Here is a 14,841-nt window from a genome sequence, read left to right on the forward strand (position 1 = left end):
TAAACGATTTCCGAAAACGTTTATGGTCATTTACCACCGATTAATAATCCATCGCTGGACTATAAAAACGTATTTGCAGTCAAAATGTGGCTAAAGTTTTTTGAAAATGTTTCTCTTGCGTGTGTTTCTGCCAATATTGGTTGGCTATTTGTATTTGGTGGTTGGCCAGGATGTGATTCCCGACGATCCGGAGTTGCAACGAGAGAGACATGCAAACTTTCTGGTCGTTCGAACATCCTGTGCAGAAGAATTTCTGGTTCCCTATGGTAAGTACTACAAAGCAAAAAAATCACATGATTCCATACTGGTTAGTAGGCATTTTAGGTCCATTATTTAAATTCCAAATTAGTTTAAATAGATTAAACAACTCGATCAGATCCAATTCTTTGTATTTGAAAGTGTTTTGCAAAGCAATTTCAGCTCACGCCATTTCCGTAAACATTGTTTACGTTTAGTTTAACTGCAGCTTGCATGTTTAATATGGTTAATTGAGGGACTCGAAAAGTTTTGATTTGTATATATAAAGGTTTAACAAATTCAGATCAAAATCAAATAACTCTGAAAATGTTAATCCAGTGTATCTTTGCTTTAACTATTGCGAGATCTAGTGTTATTTTTGGTATGGTAGATCATGCCAAGGATAATGGTGATATATTTATTATAAACTATGATACTTTCGATGGTGATCTCGATGATATAACGACCACCACACAAGCTCCTAGAGAGCCTGACTATATAGATTTTGATGAGATTACGCATATGTGTAATCAAAGTTTCATAATTCCAGTGTGTGAGTGTTCTATGAAAGAAATTAAAATTCTATATAATTTTTTTATAATTTTGTTAGCCTATGCCTTTCAATTTAATAATACGGATGCTGTCCTTGATGATAAGGATCTAACCAGCATGGTAAGTAAAGACTTAGTTGAAATAGAACACAATTATTGTTGATGGCTTACAATTTTTAGTGCTATTTTCGATGCTTCTTTGAAAGATCTGGTCTGATGGAGAACTTTAAATTTAATGTTGATTTGGTAAGGAAATATTTATGGCCAGCTACAGGAGATTCCATTGAATATTGCGAGGGTTTGGCTAGTAAGTACTAAAAATGGTTCAACAACTTTGCAATGGCTGTGATTCATACTAAATTTTAAACCTAAAACAGAGGATGAAGAAAATCCATGTAGAAGGACCTATACCATAGCCAAATGCGCTATGTTACGTGCCGCAACCGATGCCAGGAACAAGCCCATGGTCTAAGAATCGAAAAATTCTTTCGAGGACAATTATATGTATTAGTACTTTTGTAGTAGAAACTTATAAATATTTGCACAATACAATTTAATATCTAAAGCATAATTATGTTGCTATCACGTCTCTTGCTCTATTCCTAATGGCACAGCACCGCACACTGTGTTGCTATAGTTAAGCAAGCGACTTAGCCTCTTTCCAATGGGTTTGGGATACTGGTTATTCTTCATTAGGAACTCCTTGGACTGATGCTCAACAGCTCCATTGTCTAGTTGATATTTGCAAAGGGTATGAAGAGGACGGACCAGAGACTGCCGCAATTCGGGCTGACATTCCAGTACAGCCAGGCACTGGGCAGCCGTCTCTAGAGTACTTAAGCAGCCCTCTGTGGGCTGTGTCCTGATGATATAGTCACTGATGCCAACAGCAATGAGCTTGACCTGCTTGAGACGATGCAGAACAGGACTGCTGGCATAGATGGCCTTAGCCTGGGGCCAGGTGCCATCTATTAGGATTAAGGTATATGGCCCTTTACTCCTATCGATTTCCTCCAAAGGCACTGAATCCTTACTGGGATATAAAAGTAAAGTCTGCTCGGAATTAAAGATACCCTCGAGTTCTTTTTGGTTCTTTTGATTGGGAAATCGTTTGCCCTTATATACAACACATTTGCCCGGCTCGAGGCCAAGTTGAAGCATCAACGCTGTACGTAAGGAACGTTTCTCCTCGGCAGGATGTTGTAGTATCACAATCTGTGAGGCCACCGAAATGGCTGGCTGAGGTAAGGCCGGGCACCAGCAGACCACAACGGGACGCCTAGAATATCAATAAGAAGCAATAGTAAAAGACTCATTTGGAATAATTCTTGACTCACTTGCACTGTTCGCACTTGTCCCGTCTGTCTGGGGGATCCGCACTTATACCTATAAGATCATTCCAAGCATCTTCCTCCATTGTTTGGCAGTAATCAAAATTAAATCAAAGAAACAAAATTTAACTATTTAACAATTGAATAAAAACAGATGGCAACGCTGTGCACCACATGGTCTGGTCGAAGTGTTTGCGCGAACAGCTGTTTAGCAAGTTTGTGATTTATCTGTTTATGCAGCTACAAAAATATATTTAAGCAACAATATATATAAGAGATAAAATATCTGATTAAAATTTAAATCTAATTTAGTTCAATATACACGTTTGATTTGAATAGAACGATTTGCCATTTAAATGTATCCAAAAAATTGTAATTTCCAAAATGAAATCAATCAGAAATTGCTCATATTAACAGTTCGCGATTAGTGCAAACTTTTGTCAGGCATAAACGTTTTGGTAGCTAGCTCGTTTGTTTTCTTTTATTTAGATTTTTATATTCGAATTAAATTAGTTGTTAGGCATAAAGTTTTAAATAGAATAATTAAAAATGCATAGTTTGGGCTGGGCTTTAATCATGAAACGTGGTTGTTTCTGCAGCAAAGAAACTCTTCACATTAATGGCTCCCGCTACACAATTCGGGAAAGGCTGGCGCAAGGGTAAGAGCCACCAACCAGAGATTCCAACAAACAGAATTCCACTTACAAACCTGCGATATCTAATCTTTTTAACCTTATCAATTGTTTACAGCGGTTTCTCACTGATCGACCTTGGCGAGAATGCTGCAACCAGAAGAAGCTATGCCATAAAGCGCATCACCTGCCACAGCATCGAAGATCAGAATATAGCCCTGCGTGAGATTGAGAATGGCAAGAAAATTGACTCGGATAATGTCATCCAAGTGGTCGACTACGAACTGAAGGGACATGCCGATATAGTCATCAATACCACATCGACACTGTTCATTGTCCTGCCTTTCTACAAACATGGCTCATTGGCCGATCATTTACAGATGCGGGCACGGAAACATGATTATATGCCAGAAGCTCAAATTCTACAGATCTTTCTTGGTATATGTGAGGGATTAAAGGCCATTCATGAGGCGAAACCGGTGCCTTTGGCACATCGTGATTTAAAAACTGCCAATATATGCTTATCCGATTCCTTTGAGCCCATAATTGTGGATCTAGGATCTATGACGGAGGCAAGATTGCAAATCGTTGGCCAGTCGGATGCCCAGCGTCTTCAGGATGAGGCCGAAGAGAGAAGCTCGATTGTATATAGAGCTCCTGAATTGTTTACTGTGAAAACCTATTGTACCATCGACGAACGAACGGACATTTGGGTAGGAATATTACAAAAGTATAATTTATCAAATCAGTGCATTAATAGACCTACATATTGATCTTCTGCAGAGTCTTGGGTGCGTGCTCTATGCTATGTGCTATTTTAGTTCGCCCTTTGATCCCATCTATGAACGTGGAGATAGCGTCGCTTTGGCCGTATTAAGTGGAAACGTCAATATTCCAGAGGACTCAATATACACAGACGTAAGCAGTTGAATGACGGTATAAATCTATCCCAAGCTAAATATTAATTTTATTTAGGAAATGCATGAACTAATCAAATACATGCTACGCATTGATCCCATGGAGCGACCATTTATCTATAGTGTAATCGAACAAACCCATGATCTTATACAGAAACTAGAGGGACGCGTTTAATCTGATTGTTGGCATTCCAAATCCTTTATACACCTCGATTCCAATTATGTAATTGATTTAAAAATCCAAATATTCTTTTAATCATGTATTAATGTAACATTTTAATTGTACAATACAGACGACAATGAGATTTTTGTGAATTTAATGCAATTATCTGCGTCATTATTGTAATTGTAATCATCATGTATGTAAATGTAAATGGGCTATTTGAAAAGACTTGGTGCTTTCTGTACTTTGCGTTCCCATTTTGAACACATATCCAAAGATGTGGAGATTTAGATAGAATTTCCTGCATTAAAAAACTCATGATCTAATGCAGTGTCATACAAGGCTATCTGACAGGCGAAACGTTAACTATCTGGCAACGCCAAACCTTAAACAGCTGAGCCTTGGTTATAACGGTTTGTTTTGCTTATGGAGTGAAGAATTTTATATTGCTTATGTTCCAAAATGACGCGACAATGTCGAACTTGCGGTGGCGTCATTTACAACCGCAAAGCAAAAAATCTTTTCCAGATGGAGAATGCTGATATTCTGGTCAACATTGAGATGATCTCAGGGATGACGCTGCTTAACGAGCCAGATTTGCCAAACTCTATCTGTGCCTGCTGTCTGCTAGATCTGAATCAAGCCGTAGTATTCCGGGAGCGATGCAACAAGACACAGGAACATTTTCTACAGCGTCGTGAATGGCAATCTTCTAACGATGATGAGGTTAAGGAAGCAATAGATATAGAGCCAAACGATGGATTGCAACTTCTAGACAATGATATTGCTGATTTTGAGGTGGAGGATATGCTTGATTACTCGGAAAGGGACATGTACAGTACCAATAGAGATACGGAGGCGGATGAAGATGACGGAACGGCTCAAGATGCTGAGCTGACTGAAGAAGCCGAAAACTTAATCTCGGCTATGCAAAAAGAAATGCTTAGTTTCTGCGACGATATCAGTGATCATCAAGATACCAACGACGAGGAGGAATCCACTTCGTCGCCACCAACTAAAACAATTACAAAGGCGCCACGAAAAACAAATGCCACCAAAGCAGTTAAAAAGGACACTGAGGTGACGGCAGTCCAACGAAAACCTTACAAGTCCTGGAAAAATTTAACAGAGGAAGAAGCTCTCGAACGTAAGAGGGAACAGCGTCGCCGCGATTGCGTCTGTGAGCAGTGTGGTCGTCACTTCACCGACCAGAGCAACTTCAAGCTCCATATGTTGCGGCACACGGGCGTCAAGAACTTTGCCTGCCCAGAGTGTGGCAAGAGTTTCTACACCGAACCTCTAATGACTCTGCACGTACGGATTGTACATAATAGGGAGAAGCCCTATGTCTGTAAATACTGCGGTAAAAGCTTTCACAACAGCACATCGCGTATAATCCATGAAAGGTGGGTGACAAACTATAATAAAATTGATTTCTCCATAAGCACAATTTATTTCTCTTCAGGATCCATACTAATGCCCGCCCATATAGCTGTGAGTATTGCGAAAAGACGTTTATTTCGGCTTCTGGACGCAAACGACATGAATTGGTACACAATGGTGCCCGTCCCTTTTAGTACGTATGAATGGGTTTAATCTTGATATAGTATAATCCTGAATCACGTTGTATTATCTTTGCAGCTGCGCCACCTGCGATCAACCATTTCAACGAAGTACTCACCTAAAGGCACACTTAAAATCTAAGTTGCATATAAATAGAGCTAGTCGCCAGCGTCACAAATCTCAGTTGGAAGAAACGGAATCTCAGTAATTAATAAGAAAATAACGGCCAGACAAGTTGTAAAATTAAAAAGGGGCAGATAGAAATTGTAGATAAAGGACTTGTCAATCAAATACTGAACTTATTAAACATGAGTAATTCAATAGTTTACTGCCAACAATTGAGATTTACGGTTTATGTACAAATTTTGTAAATGAAAGACTTAAGGGCAACTATTAGCAACAGAGTGGCACTGCATTTTTTTTAAATTGCCCATTTACATAATAACCATTTATCATAACGAAAAGATGTTTAAATTTTGCAAATCGTAAAATGATTCTCTCAGTTATAGGCGGCTAGCGTTAAAATTTATGTTATAATTGTAAATATTTTCAAAAATGTTAAAGTTTCTCTGAATTTTGGCCAATTTCCAACCGATATCGAAAAGTAATAGCTTAGTTTTTGAAAATTTGTAATATATTAAAATGCCATCAAAACAAAGGTAGAGAAAATTTTGATTCTATATTTGAAAACTTGAACCAAAAATGTATAAAACTTCGGTTTTTGTAGTGCCAAATAAAGGTCAAAGCATCATATATAGACATGGATTTTAATAATAGAATTTCGGGAATTTATATATTTTGTTAAATATTTATTCAAATATTCCATGAAAATAAAAAAGTGGCTTAAAAAATTCCGATAATTCGCAGCTTAGTATTGGTAAACGCATTTTTTCTGGATTTCGGCGTTGCCAGATAGTCTTGTTGTTCGCCGCGTATTTTGAACTCTTTTTTTTTGCGGGTCAATTTAAACCGCGTTATTAATTTATAGTAATGTTTTCGTAGTTTTCTTCCCTTTTTTTCATTTAAAATGTTATATTCCTGATTTTGTAGAAAAACTGTTGCCATTTATTTATAAATTTATATATGTGTCTAGCCATACAAAAAGTTTGCTGGGATATTGCGGGTAAAATGACAGGGTTGCCCTTTGTGATTGATCTGGCAACGCCAAACACAACACGCGAATTGCTTGCGAACAATTTCACAAGGTTGGTTTTAAACTTTTGTGTGTTTTATGTCAAAGTTTAAATAATTCTTTTTGTTCTAGTATACGCATATATATGTGGTGTGTTAACTGCCCAAAACAAAATACGTTTTTGAGTGTCTGTTCTGGAGTAACCACTGATAGCGCGGATTACCAACAATGGAGCGGGAAAGTTGCTGCAGTTTGAGTTTAGGCGCTATGACGCCCCGCAAAGGTTTGGCTAATCCCATGGCCGATTCCACACGTATTGATGGAGGATTAACATCAACAACTAGTCTAACACCGTAAGTACAAGTAGCTGCGGGTCGCAAATGTGGACGTCAGTTTAATTTATATTTTTTTCTGCCAAAAATAGCAAACTAAACCGTCTTTATTCTCTGCGTGGCAATGATCGCGATAGCGAGGGAAGGGGACGGAGTCTTAGTCAAAACCAGCGAAGTAACTCATACTCCACCCTAAGCATGGGTTCACCCACCAAAAGTGCATATGATTTCAATCGCAGTACAACATCATCGATCATGAATCGATCGAAATTGAATCTCAGCCAATTGGATCCCAGGTAAGGCAACTCTTCAAGTCTGACATCATCATCTAACTTGTTATTTCTCCCACCTTTAGGACCTATGCTAATGTTAACAGCACTGGACTCGCTTCTCGCATTGCGAAATACCAAGAAAGTGCTGCAGGAGCAGGACGTCTACAGCGTAGCATATCTGTGAACAATTTGCCAATGCCCCTTGTCCAACCAAGAAGATCAATAGCCTTGCCGACTGCCTACAGTCCCGGTGCGCCGAAGTTGTGTGCCACGCGAATAGCACCACCGGAGCGCAGTTTCTACAGCGGAAACACATTGTCAAGTCTGCTTCGTTCCAATTCGATAGTGGGTGTAGTTCACAAATCTGGCGAACAGCATCAGGGACAGGAACAATTATCGCGCGAAAATCGTCCTATTTTGCATCCGCCACCAACACAACAGGAGATTGAACCCACGCGCAGTGTGTTGGAAGAGTTGAAGGAGATTTCCAGAAAGCGCATTAACAATGGAGTAAGTTCCCCACGTCCAGTCAATGGCATTTGCTCTTGCTTAGATCCTCATTGCTTGCAGGAACCACACGAGCCGCCTCACGAGTTCGCCAAGAAACGCATGGCAGAATTTGTCGATCCCCACTCGCATGTGCTCCAAGCACCAGGACTTTCCCCGCATCAGATACCAGCCAGTTTTAAGCGTCAACGCGAACAGCCACTGCCTCTCACTGTGGCCGTTCCCCTAAGGCAGCCACATAATACGCCTTCTCCTGTGGCAATGCACCACCACCATTTACAGTCCAATGGAGTAAGTGGCGGCGGCTCCATCTCTAAACTGGGCACACCTACGCAGTTGTCGCCAGAGCAGCAGGCAGCAAAGCGAAGAAACTGTAGCTACAGCAATGATATTGCCTCCTCTCTGAGTTCTAGTCGGCGACAATCGCACAAACGTAAATTATATGATATGCGAGTAAACCAGAGGCAGTCTATAACAGGCCACGAGTTATCCGCTCTTGGCGCAAGCTGCAACTCCTCTCCAGAAACCTCGCCCAGCCTACAAGCTTCGAAAATTCAGCGTAAAGTCGAAATGGAAAGCGTATGCAAAACTCTAAGTATGCCTACGCCAACAACAACCGCTGTGGCTGTGCCGGTGGCCAGAATGCAGTCTGCACCCACCGAAACGGATGGGATGCGTCACGCTACTCCCCCCATTGCCCAAGCGACCAAGCCCAAACTGACACTATTCAATGCGCAGCAGAAGAATCAGTCGAATCAGGAACAGTCATCGTCAGATTTAAATAGCCCTGAGGTGGATGCATCTGAATATGCGGGCATTCAGTTTGTTAAGCCCAAGCAGCAAAACTCAAAGAGCATTGGAATCGGTAAGAATCCATCAATAGAGCGAATGCAAAAGACCAAATTGGCCATCATGTTAAGTGGCCTGAGGGGTGAAATGTATATTGGCGAATCGGAAGATGACACTGATGCCGCATTATCAACATCGTCCAAACTGATATCCCCAATCAAGCCGATCATTGCGGCAACAACAACTATAACAGCGACAACAATGACAACAGCTACAACAACAACAGCAGCAACTGCGACACAGACTAGCGAGAGAATTTTGACTAAGCCGAACGTGGAATTTAAATTACAACCTAGCAACAGCAGCAGCAACAACAGCAGCAGCACAATAGCTCAGGTCAAGCCTTCTATAATGTTTGGTAATCAGATTAAGACATTGACACCACCAGCAGCAGAAGCAGCAGCCGCAGCAGCCACAACAGCAACAGCGTCAACGACATCAACAACAACAACTGCAGCAACAACAACGACGACTCCTTTCACATTTGGCGATGCAATTAAAGGAGCAGCAACAAACATGACTCAACCGAAAAATGACAGCGTTTCAGTAATGCCAAAGCCGGAAACAAAGAATGTAGCAAGCGTTAATCCCATTTTATCATTTGGAGCACCAAAAGCAAGCAGTCCTTCTGCAAGTTCCAATGCGACTCCAGCAATGCCTCAATTCGGTGCAGGTGGCGGAAGTGTCACAACTTCACCAATGTTTTCATTCGGTAACAAGACGGCGGCGACGACAACAAGCACGATTACTAACCCAACAACAACAGCAGCAACAAACACAGCATTTACTTTCGGCAGTGGAACATTAACAACCACATCCACAGCAGCAACAGCAGCAGCAGCAGCACCACTAGCAGCAGCTGCAACGACAACAGCAACTGCCACTACATTTGGACAATTGAACAAGGCCAATTCGAGCTCATCTGGATTTGGTGGTTTTAGCTTTGGTGGTAATGCTGCTGCTCCAACAACCACGCCCTCATTGGGGGGCTTTGGAAATCAACCCAATAGTTTTCTAACTAACTCTAAGCAACCAGAGGCACATCCTGCCGCCTCTAACACTGCCACAACAACTCCTGCCTTTGGCAGTCAAACCACCACTAGCTCCACTTCATTTGCCAATGCATTTAAGCCAGCATCTGAAGCAAATCCGAATCCAGCAAGCCAGGAGACAACTAAGGCTTTCAGTTTCGGTTCGACAGCGAACAAACCAGCTGCGGCGGTGGTACAGCCTACAACAACTGCCAGCACTTCCAATATATTTGGACAGAATTTATTTGGCCAGAAGCCAGCGGAAGCAGCCACAACTACAACTACAAGCACACCCTTTGCATTTGGTGGTGGGGCTAAACCAGTGGCGCCCACTGCAGCTCCAACTGCAGCACCAACGGCGGCAGCATCCACACCGTTTACATTCGGCGGAGCAGCGAAACCTGCAGCCCCTGAAGCATCTGCATCTGGATCCTTTTCATTTGGCGGATTGAAACCAGCTGCAGCACCCGCAGCTACGACAGGCACTGAAAAATCCACACCCTTTGCTTTTGGGGGAGCAAAGCCAGCGGCAAGCGGTAGTAATTTGTTCAGCTTTGGTGGAGCAGCAGCTGCCGCCCGAGCACCAAACGCAACCACTTTGACAGGAGGAGGAGCAGCATCATCATCATCAACAACCAATAGTGCCTTCAGTTTCAGTGCGAATGCAGTGCAAAAACCTGCTGCTTCCGTCTTTGGCAGTCAAAAGCCGTCGACGACAGCAACTGCAACTCCATTTTCATTTGGTGGTGCAGCAGCCGTCGAGCAGCAACAGCAGCAACAACAATCAAATCCTGAAGCCGTTGCTCCATCTGCCAGTGGCTTCTCTTTTGGCGCTGCTATCAACAAAACCAATGGCGATACAAATGCTGCATCGAATATATTTGGTACACAAACTGGTGTGGTCAAACCTAGTTTTGCATTCGGGAACAATAGCGCGAGCACAACCTCCACCAATGCGGCTCCTGCACAATCCTCAGGTTTTGGTGGATTCGGTGCTGCTGCTGCCGCAGGAGGAGCAACCAATCAACAAAGCAAACCATTCAGCTTTGGAGGAAACTCATCGGCTTCAGTTGCTCCGGCTGCGGCTGCAATTGGTGGAAACCTTTTTGCAAATGCTGTGGCAGCCGCCCAGTTTGGAGCTGCTAACAATCTGCCATCCACTGCTCCAAACAATAGTGCAACCGCCAAGCCTTTCAATTTCGGTGGTGCCCAAACTGCTACCAACAATTTGTTTAGCCCATCCACTCAGACAGCAGCGACAGTCCCGAAACCAGCTGCAGCAGCATTTCAATTCGGCGCTCCAGCTCCAGCTTCGCCGGCAATGCCAACTACTGCACAGCAGATAAATGCCAACAACCTGTTTGCACCACCAACAGAGAGCCGACCCATTAGACGAGCCACAAGACGTCTGCAGAAGTAAATCAAGTCTTTGAGATATCAGTACTAACCACAAATTGTAGACTAATAAGATGTGCAGGGGTAATTGTTTTTCATATACATATTTATGTTTGCATATATTTTTGTTTCAAATAAAGTTTTGAGTAATAGTCTATTCAGCTGTTCCATTTACTGATTGCTTTCCACAAATCGAAAAAGATCCTGTTTGTGGTTTTAAAAACATGACCATTTAAGGAATTTTCCTCTTTTTAGGCCTTGAATTTTTTCCCATGTACCAATTCCAAAAGGAATTGCAATGTCTGACATACAAGTAAGTTCTAGTTTAAAAAAGTATACAAAATATATATATATTTTAAATTGGTGTCAGAAACCTGCAAATATGCCAATATATTAAATAGTTTATAAAAATAAATCTTGAATTTAAATGGCAGTCAAATTTACAGGGCGTCCTTTTTGACCCCGAATTCGAAATAATTAAAAAGACAGAAGTTACAAGTTTGCTCTTAATTTATTTACGGTTATCAAAATATGTTTATACGTATATAAGTATATATAAAGAAGTCTATATTTCAAAAGTCTACCACGCGAAAGCTGCGTTTGATAGTTTTTGTTAGTAGAAGTCTCGATTTACGATAATAAATAATATTTATCGTGTTAAATATCAACAATCCTAAATGACATTTTGCAATATCGATTGCTTACTTCATTAATACTTTTTTAAACAAGTTTAGAAATTGAATCGCTTAAATGCTGTTAATAAATATATTAATTAATGGATAATTTATAAGTATAGACAGGAAATTTTGAATCCAACAATGACTTAAATGTAGAGAACTAATCACTTTGTTGAAAATTTATCTAATGGAGTTTTTGATTTTGATTTCATTTCTTCAGTGTTTTAAAAATGACTATGACTATATATTTTGATTAACTAGGTTTCTTTTTGATTAGATACCAGATGGGTGAACTCGTCTCCTTCATCTTCTGCTGCTGCTTCTGCATTTTCAACAACTTCTTGCTCTGGCAGCAACTTTATTGGCAATTTCACTTCATCTCGATAGTCCAGTTGGGCATTGGATGGACCTAAAATGTGTGTTTTAAAGATTTCCTCATCGCCATCGTTGTCATCATCACTCTCATCGGCCATGAGAGCCACACGGGTATAAAGTTGATCACTGGAATTTGATGCCTTCGCCGCATGTCTATTGTATGCGATGCCCCCGGCCAAGACAACGCCGACTAAGCCAATCACAACAGCAACAACCAGCAGCGTTGTGGTCCAATTCATGTAGTGCATGAGATTGGAATTGGATGCTTCTCCATCTAAATTGGATACGTCGACCACAGTGCCCAGGCCGGTACTACGGATAACATAGGCATAGCACACTGTCTCATTTGTGGTCTCCTTCCGCAGTTGGCTGCCTGGGTAACAGGTACTGCATTGAGTGGCCAGCGGACCATAACAATCCAGGCAACTCTTGTGACACGCAACACATATGTGACTTTGTGCCAGGACCAAAGGCGTTAGCACAGGGCCATCGCTTCGACGTCGTCGTCGATCCTCCGCCTGCAGAGGATCCTCCTTGTCGTTTATGCTATTCGAAACGGAAGCAACTGTAATCGGGTGATCTGAGGCCAATGATGTATTGGAAGATGGGGAAACTGGGCTTGTTGTGCTGCTATTGTCGTCCACATCGGTTTCATCTGTTTCCTCCACAGTCTCTTCGCCTTCATAGGGATAACTGTGCTGGGGACACTGGTCATAGCAGAGTCCTTCATAGAAATATGCAGGTTTCTTACACTCTGTGGAATGAAAAGAAAAGAAAACAAAAAACAATTAGTTTCACTCACAGCTTCTCTTTGTTCAATTCAAAGACAAAATTTACCTCCCAGACAGTGTTGGATAGTAATGAAAAATAGTTAAGAATTAGTTAGAAGATTAGCTAATGTAGAATGGTTATGTTTCGATAATGCAAAGAGAAACAACAAAGGATTTCGTTAATATGTATAAGTCAAATCATATTTGAAATCTTTTACAAATATATTAATTTCAAAATTGAAACAACATAGAAAAAATTCAACAAAATCAATTGGTTTTTTTGTATTTTTATTAAGCAAAAGCAAAAAGCAAAACATGCTCAATAAATTGGCCAAATAAGACTTGTAGCGTGTGTGTGTGTGTGTGTGAGTGCAGGTGAGTGGGCAATATGTGTGTGCAGAACCCAACCAGTATTGGTAAGTTTCAATTAAGTCTTTTTTTTATTATTGATTAACATGGAAAGCGAAAGTTTTTACTTGTGTTAGGCAGAAAAATTGTAAAAAATAGCAAAGACAAAATAAAAATTGATTAGAATGTTAGGCTATAAACCAAATAGTTAGATTTAACAAAATTAAAAAAAACAGTGGGGCAAATGCTTTTGTTTTTATTTTTTTTTGTTTTTTTTTTTTTGTTCGTACTAAACTCACCTTTTTTTATTTTGGAAAATTTGTTATGTTTGCTTGCTTTGCAGTCAAGTTGGCTAAAAACAAAATTTTGAGCAGGTTTTTGCTTTTTTTTTTTGGATATGGCTTAATTTTGGGTATTTGTTTTTGAATTTTTTTTCTATTGATTCAATGATGGAAAATTAAAAATGCATTTGGCAATTTAATTCTAGATTTTTTTGTTCATACGTTTTTCAATGCATTTATTAATTACTCATATAAGATATATATATATATAAGATTTCATATATGTAGATAGATATATACACAAACATACATACAAATGGGTTTCGCTTGTTTTTTTCTTCTTGTTTTTTCACTCTTCTTGTTCGACTATTTCTTGTTTGGATCTTACCTAGAGTAAGTAATACGCATTACGCTCTCCCTTCTTAAGTTTTATTTCAATTTACATTTTTAAAAAAAGTTGAATTTCAATTTTCACTTTTCCTTTACGCAAGCAATTTGTTCAGTTGTTTTTCAATTTAGTTTTTTTTTTTGTTCGTTTTTTGATTTCTTTTTTTTTACAATTTTTATAGCATTTGCTTGAATTTATTTTCTGTCTAATTACTACCCCAGGCCCTAGTACCATTTTTTTATATGTATTTATTAAATTAATATTATATTTTAATTATTTAGTTTAAGCTTAAATATTAATTTGGCTTTTTCGTTTATTGATTTTAATATTATTTGAGTAATTAGGGTTTTAGAAATTAATTTCAATTTGTTTGTCGTGTTGTTGTGTGTAGCAAAAGATTGTTTTTTTTTTATTTTAGAATTATAAGTACCGAAGCCCTTATAAGAGAATAAAATGAATGAATCAAAATAAAGCAGAGTTCGTTCTCTTTCTAAATGTGTAAATACCCTTGCAGAAGGAAGAACTGGAAAGAAATTGACACGTTTTCCAAATAGATTTCCCAATTTATGAATCAAAAGTGATAGAATAAAAAGTAAGAATTGGCCCATGAAATGCTGGACTTTTACGTTACATTATGCAAGGGTATATTAATTTCGGTGTGCCGAAATTCACTTTTTGTGCCTAAAACGTAGTCCTTTGAATAAGTATTTTTACTTTTTTGTTGATAAAATATAGTTTAGTTAATAATATTGGATTAGTTTTCTTGTGTGGATTATAGAAAAATGCTAAATGTATTTTTGTTTGTATTATTGTTAAACTTAATTTCTTTCTTTACTGTAAGTGTGTGTTCTTGGCTAAGTACAACAACAACAAAAAATTGCATAATTATTGGTTTATTTAACAGAGTTTCATGTATAGTTAATTAACTATAACTTGTTTATTATACTTTGACGTATTTTATTGTGCATTTTACGATATGATTTTCATTCATTTTAGATCTAAACTAATATTCAATGAGAGAAAGTACGCAAAAAACATTTTCTAATTAAACACAAAACAAAAAAAACAAAAAATCAAATATATGTCGATA

General features: G+C 39.3%; 6 protein-coding genes across 7 annotated transcripts in view; 4 read left to right on the forward strand and 2 right to left on the reverse strand.

Moving 5' to 3' along the window:
• The first annotated feature begins 106 nt into the window (after positions 1–106).
• LOC6647535 (general odorant-binding protein 84a) lies at positions 107–1,359 on the forward strand. Its single transcript, XM_023178227.1, has 4 exons — positions 107–266; positions 848–909; positions 969–1,095; positions 1,166–1,359. The coding sequence occupies exons 1-4, from the start codon at positions 107–109 to the stop codon at positions 1,258–1,260; spliced, it is 444 nt and encodes a 147-aa protein (XP_023033995.1). The 3' UTR covers positions 1,261–1,359.
• LOC6647534 (tRNA-uridine aminocarboxypropyltransferase 2) lies at positions 1,272–2,292 on the reverse strand. The gene is made up of 2 exons (XM_002070301.3): positions 2,126–2,292; positions 1,272–2,067 (listed from the first exon to the last, which is right to left on the reverse strand). Exons 1-2 carry the CDS (start codon positions 2,203–2,205, stop codon positions 1,371–1,373), a joined length of 777 nt encoding a protein of 258 aa, XP_002070337.1. The 5' UTR covers positions 2,206–2,292; the 3' UTR covers positions 1,272–1,370.
• Positions 2,293–2,429: 137 nt separating this feature from the next.
• LOC6647533 (serine/threonine-protein kinase 16) lies at positions 2,430–3,993 on the forward strand. Its single transcript, XM_002070300.4, has 4 exons — positions 2,430–2,778; positions 2,870–3,464; positions 3,535–3,669; positions 3,727–3,993. The coding sequence occupies exons 1-4, from the start codon at positions 2,669–2,671 to the stop codon at positions 3,841–3,843; spliced, it is 957 nt and encodes a 318-aa protein (XP_002070336.1). The 5' UTR covers positions 2,430–2,668; the 3' UTR covers positions 3,844–3,993.
• A 232-nt stretch (positions 3,994–4,225) lies between these two features.
• LOC6647532 (transcription factor Ouib) lies at positions 4,226–6,147 on the forward strand. The gene is made up of 3 exons (XM_002070299.4): positions 4,226–5,237; positions 5,297–5,407; positions 5,473–6,147. The coding sequence occupies exons 1-3, from the start codon at positions 4,294–4,296 to the stop codon at positions 5,600–5,602; spliced, it is 1,185 nt and encodes a 394-aa protein (XP_002070335.1). The 5' UTR covers positions 4,226–4,293; the 3' UTR covers positions 5,603–6,147.
• A 385-nt stretch (positions 6,148–6,532) lies between these two features.
• On the forward strand, positions 6,533–11,069 carry LOC6647531 (nuclear pore complex protein DDB_G0274915). The gene is made up of 5 exons (XM_023178913.2): positions 6,533–6,599; positions 6,659–6,879; positions 6,951–7,154; positions 7,214–7,640; positions 7,701–11,069. The coding sequence occupies exons 2-5, from the start codon at positions 6,755–6,757 to the stop codon at positions 10,935–10,937; spliced, it is 3,993 nt and encodes a 1,330-aa protein (XP_023034681.1). The 5' UTR covers positions 6,533–6,599; positions 6,659–6,754; the 3' UTR covers positions 10,938–11,069.
• A 335-nt stretch (positions 11,070–11,404) lies between these two features.
• The window catches only part of LOC6647595 (furin-like protease 1), a 53,047-nt gene continuing 49,610 nt past the window's right edge, over positions 11,405–14,841 (reverse strand). For both annotated transcript variants that reach the window (XM_023178737.2, XM_023178736.2), the window contains one exon: positions 11,405–12,718. In XM_023178737.2, the coding sequence (XP_023034505.1) occupies positions 11,847–12,718 (872 nt within the window). In that variant the 3' untranslated portion in view covers positions 11,405–11,846. The remainder of the gene's footprint in view (positions 12,719–14,841) is intronic.

Source organism: Drosophila willistoni, chromosome 3R (assembly GCF_018902025.1).
Source record: "Drosophila willistoni isolate 14030-0811.24 chromosome 3R, UCI_dwil_1.1, whole genome shotgun sequence".
In the NCBI taxonomy this organism is placed as follows: Eukaryota; Metazoa; Arthropoda; class Insecta; order Diptera; family Drosophilidae; genus Drosophila; species Drosophila willistoni.